General features: G+C 35.6%; 1 protein-coding gene across 2 annotated transcripts in view; it reads right to left on the bottom strand.

Annotated features, from left to right (window-relative positions):
- SOX6 (SRY (sex determining region Y)-box 6) overlaps positions 1–10,717 on the bottom strand; it is a 230,192-nt gene that overhangs the window by 210,036 nt on the left and 9,439 nt on the right. For both annotated transcript variants that reach the window (XM_009077468.1, XM_009077536.1), the window contains exon 2: positions 4,658–4,868. In XM_009077468.1, the coding sequence (XP_009075716.1) occupies positions 4,658–4,868 (211 nt within the window). The remainder of the gene's footprint in view (positions 1–4,657; positions 4,869–10,717) is intronic.

Here is a 10,717-nt window from a genome sequence, read left to right as displayed (position 1 = left end):
TATAAGATGGATAATACATGTGAATCCTTATTTTTTAATTTAGATATCTTTAAACATATTATATATCACTATGAGTTCCATATATCCACCCAAGGAGAGAGAGTACAAACAGGTGCACATGACAGAGAATAGTTGGAAATTTATGAATATACTACTCTTCATATAGATGTTCATTATTCCAACATGCATACATAAAAATCTTTGATCTCTGAATGTTCAACCATGGTCTTCAAGGAGGAAACTAGAATGGGAAGCAGTTTATAAAAAGCTTGTGCTAGAATTGTGAACTGAGCTTGGTTGAAAAATGATACTGTATACATTGCTCAGAATCAAGGTCAAAAGTGAATTAGGAATCCAGGCCTTGAGTAATGAGGGCTTAGCACTTAGCAGAAATGACATGCCCAGTTTCCAGCTCAGAAGTGCCAGCTGACCTGCCAACCTAGCATTCCAGATCTGAAAGGGGGAAATCTGCTCTCCTAGCTACCGACAAGATGTGCACTACTAATTATTGCTCCTAGAGGCTTATGATGAAGTACAGTAGGATAGTTGTCGGGAAGCCAATTCTCAGCCTAGTATTCAAGCAGCCCAGGCTGGAAATCTGTCTGACAAAAGTAATACAAGCAATATCCAGAAATAAAAGTCTTTTACTGAAGTAGGATAGAAAGGGAAAGAAGCAGTTATACCATACTATCTAACATGAACTCTTCATTTGATTTGTAAAGAGATCTAACTGTACTGGATTGTACTGGAGGATACTTCCAAAGAAAAAAGCCAGTAAAACAATCCTTCTTCTCATAGAAAAACTAAGATGAATATACTGAAGTTATCCAATAGGCCCTAGAGTCTAGTGTTGTTGACTAAATTAGACACCTGTTCATTTTTGACCTCTTCTGTCTTATGAGAACACATGTCAGCAAAGTCTTTACATACTCAAATTAACTCTAAATATTTGCAGCATTCTTTTTGTTTTAATTTCAATTGCAATTTTCTCATTTCCAGATCATTACAAATTAAGACACAGGACTGCCTTAATGGAAATATTAGACCATGAAGTAAAAAAAAAAAGCTGTATATCCTGTGATGTTGATAATCTTTGTTCAGACCACAAATAAAGCTAAAAACCTAATGTATATTCCTGTATGAGGTGCTCATGTTTCCAGTGCTATACACAAGACATGACACTGGCTGAAGCACTATTATTAAGGAGAGATTAAAACAGCTGTACATTATGCTGAAGCACTCACTCTTCCCTTTACAAACAGACGGTCCTGGATTACAAGCAGCACTTGACCATTTAAATCACTACAACAACCAGATTTAACCAGCTGGGCCATATTCTCCTAGGCAATGCCTGTTGACCTCCTCAGTCACAGCTGCTCAGATGAAATTCTCATTAGACAACTTATTTTCAGAAGCCAAAGGGCTCTGATTAAATATATCTATGTAGACATGATAAAGTCTTTCAGTATATATTTCTTTTCCAATGTTATAAGGTACAACGGAGACCACAAGTAGTATATACAAGCATAAGAGACACTTAATATCAGAGCGTGTATCACAAAATATTTAAGTATTTGACCCCAGCAACTAATATTACTCAAATTCAGATCCTATAGATGGACAAGAACATTATTATATAACAATATTAAAAGAGATTTTTTTGCTGAACTCATGTTGGGGTTAGATCTGATGATTGGAATTCTTGAATTCTTTACTCCACTTCTAACTCTACAATTAACTTGACATATGACTGCATGTTAGCCCAAATCCCACAGGTACATCAGTGGTTATGGAGGTCTTCCCTATAAAAAGTGTTTACATGAACAATTAAACTTTTTTAAAGGAGACATGCAAGACTTAAAGCCACACACAATAGTATACCATATAAGCACATGTCTTTTCCCCATTACATTCATATGATTCCATGATATATTATGCTATCTATTCACTAAAATTCAGCAGGTGTTTTTCAATTTAGGGTAAGCAATTTTGTGACAGATCAGGACTCAGTACACAAAAAGCTCCTCAACAGCAGTGGCTGCATAGTGCTTTAAGAAAAGAAATGCATAGAAACATTTTAAAGTATAGATGTTAAAGAGCATCATGTATGATACATGTGAGATTAGGCTATTACTTAGGTGTTTTAAAAGACACTATATGATGGCAAAACATTTTCAGCCTCTCAGACCTCATTTCTCCAGCTGACTCTGCGTGGAGTTAAAACAAAGTACAGAGTCTTAAAATAGTAAATATTTTTAAAACATTATTGTATTCTAATCAAAAAAGTACAGAGAGTTTACTGCTTTTTAATTCTGAGAAACCTCTGAATACTGAAATACATATTCAAATCTGTTATAAAAATATTGGTATTCCTGGTCTACACAGAAGTTTGAAAACATTGAACTTCCTAAGTGTAACATCCTGAAGAATTTCCAATCTTTCAACTATCCATGTTAGTTTATATGGTACCAGTCAGATGTTCATGGATTGTTTTCCATTAAATGTACATAACCTTTTTTCCTACTGAAAATGCTGCATGAATTGAAAAGAATGTAGAATCATAACATCATCATAGAATAGCCTGAGTTAGAAGGGACATTAAAGATTGTCTAGTTCCAACTCCCCTGTCATAGGCAGAGACACATTTCACTAGGCCAGGGTGCTCAGAGCTCCATGCAACTTGGCCTTAAATACTTCCAGGGATGGACGCACCCACAACTTCTCTGGGCAACCTGTTCCAGTGCCTCACCACCCTCACAGTGAATAATTTTTTCCTAATATCTAATCTAAACCTAATCTAAACATGAAGATAGAGTAAAATACCTTTGAACTTACAGACTGACTTCAGAATAGTTTTCCAGTATAATGTGGTTTATTAAAAGCAAGATTGTTTTATAGATCAGAAATTATCTTTATTTCATAGCTGGTGAGAACATATAACATGGAAGGCTTCAACTCAGTGAGAGGGATCTCTCTGCTGTGCACATACCTCTCTTAAAACAACTAGTGTATACTAATACAGAGGAAGTGCAGAAAACTCTTGAGAATTCATACAAAAATAAGTTATGAAATGCTTGAATCCATACGGTAAGATACTATGTTTAAACCTTTTGATACAGATTTTTATTAGCACACCATGTAGTATACTCCTGGAGAAGTCTTAGCTGTGGTGTCACTATAATCAACAGCAACTTGTATACTCCTGCAGCAAAGTACGAGCCAAGACCTTTGATTAGCATGGAGTGTCGAACGACTGTTACTGGCTGTAAAAAACAACTTTGCCAAAGTAATATTTAAAATAGTTTTCCTAGTCTAACCACCAAATCTAAGAAAGCAATTTTTAAAAGAGTGATCTTTACAGCTGAAAACAGACAGATGGTAGTAAAGAATCTGGGACATTCTCTCTTTAGAGATGTTTCACCAGCTTCAGAAAGGACACCTATAGAACACATTTATATATATGCTGGCATTTAACAATTATGCCCAGAAATCTGAAAGCCTACTTTCATCCCTACATGATTTTATCCCATATTTAAACATATTGTATCAGCCTCAATTCTAATTCAAATCTGCATTGCTACATGGAGCCAAGGGAACCTAAAGTGCACTGCTTTAACTATATTGTGACCATACCATGAAACTGAGAAGGCAAAATAATTCTGAACTCATTCAGACTTCAAGGAAAGAACAGATCACAGAGTTCTATTGTCTTGTGGCTCTGCTACATTACAAATATTCTTCTTGAGTTATTTTTAATGCCAAAAACCCACACTGGTAAAATAACTAACATAATCTACTCAGATGCCTCCATACCTGTTTATCTATTTCAGAGCCTCCTGCTCTCACATATTCCCTGATTTAAACTCAGGTATGAGCTCACAGAGTAGAAGGTATTGTTACAGAACCAAGCAAGACATTATTCTACTTGACATGGGGAGAAATTTTTATGGTGGGCCCTGACCATGAGTTTAAATCAGTTCTATTTGGTCCCTACCAAGGCCAGAATCTGAGCAAAGTCAGTGAAAGTATCTGAATAAGGCCTGAACACATAAACTGCCTCAGCATTCAATGATTTGTACTCATTTTTATCTCTGTTTTAATACTTGCAGCGATATCTGAGCAGCCTATAAAGAGACAAAGATTTCTTCAGTCACAATTCTAGGTCAGAACTACATACTCTTTACACTTAAAACTGTTTCCCCTTCTCCTAGTAACAGATGCTGGGTCATTAAGCTAATGAAAGATAAGAATTTTAAGGCAAAACAAACAAGTTCATGCTTTGTTCATTCTTATTATTTAAAATAAACATTTATTTTTGAAAATAAGAAAATATACTGCCAAAAATATCCCTCACAACTCTACAACAAGTTGAGAATTCATTGCAGTCTTTCAAATAAGAGTTGAGTTTTCACCTAATCCAACAGTCTTGCTTTGACTCACTATTAAGACAATTTAAAACGTTTAAAAAACTGACATATTTATCTAAAATCCCTAATGGATCTCAAATTGCCATTGCCATAGTAACCTGTGAAGGACTTTATCCTAGCCTTTGCTATTATGCAATTTTATGGCTCTTGATACCAACACATCCTTTATGCCATAAAACATTGTAGGGTTTTGGGGTGGGGGAACTGTATCAGTCTTATCCAGCACATACCTTCTTGCTCAGTCCTGGTCATTTCTTCTAGTTTCTTCTGCTTCAGTGTGTCCACCACATCTGCAAGGCTTCCTTTGCGGCGTTCTGGCGTTCCAAAATTAACACTGGTCATTAGCTCACTGCGGTCACGACCTCCTTCGTCGGGCTTGTTTGGTGAGGTAGAGGTATTTCGGAAGGAATATAGGGAACATAACTTATTACTCTCCGACTCCTGCAAAGAAAAAAACACAATGTGAAAACACAGGCTACTCTCTTACTGCAGAAGGATCTCAAACAGGTAAAAGCTGAAAGCATTATTTATTAGTCTGTAATACTAACAAGCCTATATGTATCCCTCAGTTTCTAAAATGAGCATTATCATTTGAATTTCATGGTTTCAGTGCTTTACAATGGTTCTTTTGTCCTTAAGTCCAGTCCTCTCCATGCTTCTAATATCATACCTCATGCCTAAGATACTCTTCATCAAGGATTTTCCTTGTCAGAAATAAGCCACTTCAACACTTTTTTTCAACGAATATGTTAAGCTTTTACAGTTTTCTTTAGTCCCTTAAGGACAATACACATAGCACAAAGAGAGAAAATACAGGCAAAGACAAATTATTCCTGGATAAATCATCAGCTAATGGAAAATAACTTTAAAACTAGAGAAAGAGTTAGGGCAACAATGACTGAGGAGCAATGCTCAATCACTGCTCTTCAAATTAAATGCTTTTCTTAAAAAATGAAGTATATAATGCTTCTAATATACAAAAGGACGTGTTAGTTTCAGACAAACATAGACAAGAATGAGCTAGAAAATTACTTTATGGCAGAATAAGTCATGTATGCCAATACATAGGTACTGGGACTACATGTATCAGAGGTGTTATACAATCAAAAACATAGAAGTAAAAAGGGTTAATCTCCCTTGTCAATACATAGTGCATGTTTGAGCAATAAGCAAAAGAGAAAAAAAGGCATCTAAAAGCAACAAGTGATGACAATTCTCCTCAGTTTTGTGATGTCATCCAACAGTCAAGCTCCCCCTGAACTACAGACTTCTCATTCTCCCGACCCACTGCATCTCTGCTTTCACCATTTCAGCTAAAGAGAACAAATTCTTCAATTTTCCCTCAAAAACTCAATCATAAGAATTTCTCACACACTTCCCTTTCCAAAATTACTCTTCCATTTTAGTTTTTAATATTGCCAGGTTAAGATTACTAAACATTTGGGGTAGAAAACTATTGACTTTTTTAGTTTATGGAATGCCTAGAAATGTCAGTGCATTTATCAGATTCCATGAAACAGGTTTTCTTCAAAATTAAAGAGTGATGTTAATAGTGGCAATACATTTAAAAATGCAAAGATTAATTAATCAAAAATCATTCTCCCAATGCACAGTGTCCCCCATAACAATAGTATTCCTACTACTTTATGAGCTGGAAATCTCCATCTAGAGAGTACTGAAGAAACTTGTGTTGGGAAACGTCCCAGGTGAAACAAGGTCTGAAGATAGGCTAGAAAGTGTTAACCATTAGCAACAACATCATACATAAATCTTTACATCAGTCTACAATAGATTAAGAAGTAGCTGTGCAATGCAACAGAAGGAACAACATCAACGAGCAAGCATGGTAACTTAGGGCTGCAGAACTGTAGAAGGTGGTGGTGGCATATTGTTATCAAGAACAGCAGTATGTGATCAGCACAAGGCTGTTACTGTCATTGGAGGAGGCAGCATTTGCTAGTGATGTTGCAAAAGTATTTATTCACTGAGACAGGAAACTAGAAGACGCTACTGCATCCCAGCAGCAGCAGCACCCTGTTAACACAGTAGGAGTGACAGAGGCTTTGAAAGCACAAACAGAAGAAGAGGTGCCATGGAACAAAAGACTTTACCTATGTTTTTTCGTCTATCAAGTAGTAAAGAATTTTTCATTTCATCCATTTGTATCCACTAAAGAATCACACATCATAAAGGATAGCGATATCTTAGACCAGGTATAGAGATTAATTTATTTAGCTGCCTTTAAGAAAGGAAGGCTTTTCATATATTTAATTGTTTCTGAAAACTATGCATTTTTCTTAGAACTTGGTCTTACAATGGAATGAAAAACGTATCTTCTAATATTTTTGAAATTCAAATGTGGAATTTTTACAGTACCTTTCATCAATGAAAAATACTATAAAGCATGGCATTTTCAACTTTGAAGATGACACTATAAGAGCAACTTAGTAATTTTAAAGGAGTTCCTTCTCAAGAGAGCAACATCCTCTTACTGTACATGAAGCACATCCATCAGACTTAATGCAGAGGTTTTCAGGCTCTCAGCAAGGAAGCAGATCTATTGTATAGGCCGGAAACAAGAAGATAAGGCTAATCTGTAGAGCAAGTAGAAAAAACTGAATGTTCTTCCTCCTGATAACCTATTCTGTCCCTCGTCTGAATGCACATATGGTTCAGCACAATGTTCCTTTGCTGCTAATGAAAGTCTCTCTAAGTACTGTCTCCATTAGGCAGCATTTACCCTTCTTTTTCTTGCCTAAAAGACTGCGGTATCCATAATGAAGATGAGAAAAGCTGAAACTCCATGCAAATGATATAGATTTATGGAATGGAAGCAGAATGACAGACTTCGCAAGGATGAAGGTTTGTCCAGTTAATAGACTCTTTTATATTGTCAGTTTTGTGGAAAACTAAAATGTAGAATAAAAATAAAAGAACAAAATGTATCCCTAATATTTCTGGTTCTGTTTAGCTCTACAATTATCGTATTGAGGTCATCAAATGGCAAATACATTTGCAGTGTGTTATCTGAATGGCACTCTAAGAAACCCAGCAAGGATGACTTTCTGAGTCCCATCTTTTTCTAAAATCAGAGATAGTTAAAAAGAGTTATTGAGGATCCAGAAGAACTGCAAAACCTGAAAGGCATTCAAGGGGCTAAGTAGGCAAATGGAAAAACTGTAGACCAGTCCAGTGTAAATACCTTATGTAATAACAACAGAACTCAGCTAGAAAAAAGCCTACATTAACTGCAGGCACAATTATCTACAAGAAATAAAATGAATTCACATGCCTTCTTTGATTCTAGATCAATTTATGAATAATCTACAAATAAAATGCAGCTAAAATGAAATACTGAAAAGGCTTCAGAAGGACTTTTATAGCTACACAATCAGAATAGATATTTTACTGGTATGTATCTACTGTTGACAGCTTTCTTTTTTATTACAACCACATGAACATGTTATATTGACCTCAAGTTCATGGCAAACTAGACAGATCAAAACACATGGGAGCAAGGGAAGTATTCCTGTTCTTTTTTTCTCTAGAAAGTTGACTCAACTGTATCTGAAGGGAAATTGCTACTGCAGCGTTCAGTTTGTTGGAAAAATAAAATTGCAGAAAATTTATGAAATATTTTAACTTTCATGGTGGACCTTATCATCTTTTGCAGACCAATTGTCGTGGCATGTCATGTTTATGTCCCAGCACCTCACACTCTGCATGACCGAAAGTGCAACTATCACATACATTACATGCAAGTCTGGCTATCAAAAATCAATTTGCATTGACATTCACAAAGACCCTCCTGATACATCCTTATGACCTAGGTATCCTCTGAAAAGAGAGTAGCAGATCATGTGTGTTGCCTGAGACAAGAGGTGTATCACCTCTGCAAGCTGTTTCTTGATCCTCTGGCTCTAATGCATAAAGTACTCTCACTAGAAAATCTGGAGTTCAGATGTGAAAGGACTGTTATGCTTCCTATCATAAAATAAGCCTATGAATTCATGGTTAGGAAAGGAGAACCTGGTCCTTTTGAATATGAATATGTGAGGTTTCAACAAAGAAAGATATCCTATCCTTAAGTAGCTTTATGGAGCCACCTTTTACAGAATGAGAAAGCCCCACTTAGTTTGACCTGAAGAAAGAAAAGAAAGGATGCTATTGAAAGGGGGATTTTCATGGGTTTTTTTTCCCAAGGGCATGGAAGAAGAGGTAAAGACAAGTAAAGCGCCTAGCCAAGGTCAACTCAAATGTTTTCATTTTGCAAAATCCAACTGAGATATCCATCAACACTGATGAAAATTCTCCATGCAAGTCAACTTTTCTCAGCATAAGTGATAAAACTGATACATAAATGAACAAGAGATAACTGATATGGATGTCTACTCTATGTGTTTGGACACAATGTGATGACCAAATTCATCCAGTAGCTACATAATACACTAGACTACTAACACATCTCTTAATTCTCAGGTTAAAAATAAATATATTTCTGCAAAAAAAAAAAAAAAAGATACTTTAAGCCTAAACTTGAACTAATGTCTTCAATACATGACATTTGTTCTTAAAGGAGCATTTTTCAAGGTGTGCAATTCTTACCAATTTCAGTGATTTCCATGTAAGGAGTGGGAGAAACAAAATCTATCTTATAATCAGTCTACAGATAAAAGATTTAACATAGAGCATGTTTCTTGGTCACAGTAAATCCTACACATTTTTAATCTTGACTATATGAGGATTAATTAAATTTTCAGTCAAGAAATAGAACCACATCAAGATATTAATGATGTGTCAATATCAAAATATTATTCCTATCTGAAGCATATTTTACTTCCAGGAAGAGTGGAGTGCTATATTTGTAAAATTTTTAATTTGGTCCTAACAGGTTTAGGTAAAAGTACTACTCACTACAAATAACAGAGCAAAGTGAGTTTCTTCTCAGTTTGGTCCAAAGTAACACCTGGTGCAAATTGCTCAAGATCTCACTACACCTTTTCAGGATTTATAACACTGTTTTCCCACTCACATGCTAATACTGGATAATTGTAGAGCAAGTGTTTATGACTGTACCAGAGTGCACAAGGGTATTGCCCAGGGATTTTTGTCCATGACAATGGAGGCATTTCCAGACTAGCCCCTAACAGTTGGCAAATAATAAAATTTGCTTATCACATAAAAATAGGCACAAATCTGACTGCTTATGAAACAAGATGTATGGTGGGTTTGTATCTTAAGCTTTCTTCTTTGCCTTACTGTGTCAGATATAAAAATGCTTTAAGTTGAAGAAGTATTTATTTGCAGACATGACTAAACCAGAAAACCTTACTGTCCAGCAGTTGACAAGAGAAACTCACTCTTGACCATTCTTTCAGCTGCTTACTATTCAGGAGAAACAAAATTGAGTCTATTTTTGAAATGTTGGTGTTTCATATCAAGGTAAACAAATGGCATTTTTCCTGTGTACATTTTCTTGCCAGCCTATTAGCAGAGACCAAATTTTATTACTAATCATTCAGCCCACTGTGGTTAGTCTTTTGACAAAATGTTCTTATTATAACAGCTTAAATACCTATATATAGGCACAAAAATTTAAGGATTAAGTTGCAAACTGGACAAAATGGAGAAAAATAAATAAATGCACAAATGACAGAAAACCAGAAATTAGCAAGGCATGGGCACTAAAATACTATGCATGACTCACTCAGGCATAGGTAGCCTGCGCATGAAATCATACTTTTAATTGCCCCTAAAACATCTACCCACCTACCTCCTCATATGTCAATGGGAAAACAGCATTAAAATTTCCAGTACAATATGATAAAAGCTTTCCTAGGTCTATCCTTGACCTTTTTCATGTTAAAGGGGCAGTATACGTTAACCACCCCAAATTTTCTTTGAATGTATGTGCTCCTACAACAGTGTCCTTAGTCTTATCAGCTTTCCAGGCTGCCTGGTGTAAACAATGAGTAGCCTGTTGGCCATTCCTTTTAAAGTTGCTGTGAATAGCTCAAGTATAGCTTTGCTAACACCAGGAACAATTCTGAATAATTACATACAACAGCATGGTATTAAATACAGAAGGTACTCTTTGTGACTACATACATGGTATTTCCTTCACATGCCATAATAATTCTTTCAAAACTGTTACAATAAGATAATATGCATAAATAGTTCAGCAAGCCTCTTATTCCTAGAAAATTATTTTTAGCACGTACATTCACTAAATTTCACAAGTTACAACCGAATAAATTCTTCAAAAAGAGAACAGATAGTTTCTGTACAAA

This window comes from Acanthisitta chloris, unplaced genomic scaffold, assembly GCF_000695815.1.
Source record: "Acanthisitta chloris isolate BGI_N310 unplaced genomic scaffold, ASM69581v1 scaffold8040, whole genome shotgun sequence".
Classification (NCBI taxonomy): Eukaryota; Metazoa; Chordata; class Aves; order Passeriformes; family Acanthisittidae; genus Acanthisitta; species Acanthisitta chloris.
The sequence above is the reverse complement of the archived record's forward strand: the minus strand, read 5'-3'. Positions and strand labels throughout refer to the sequence as shown.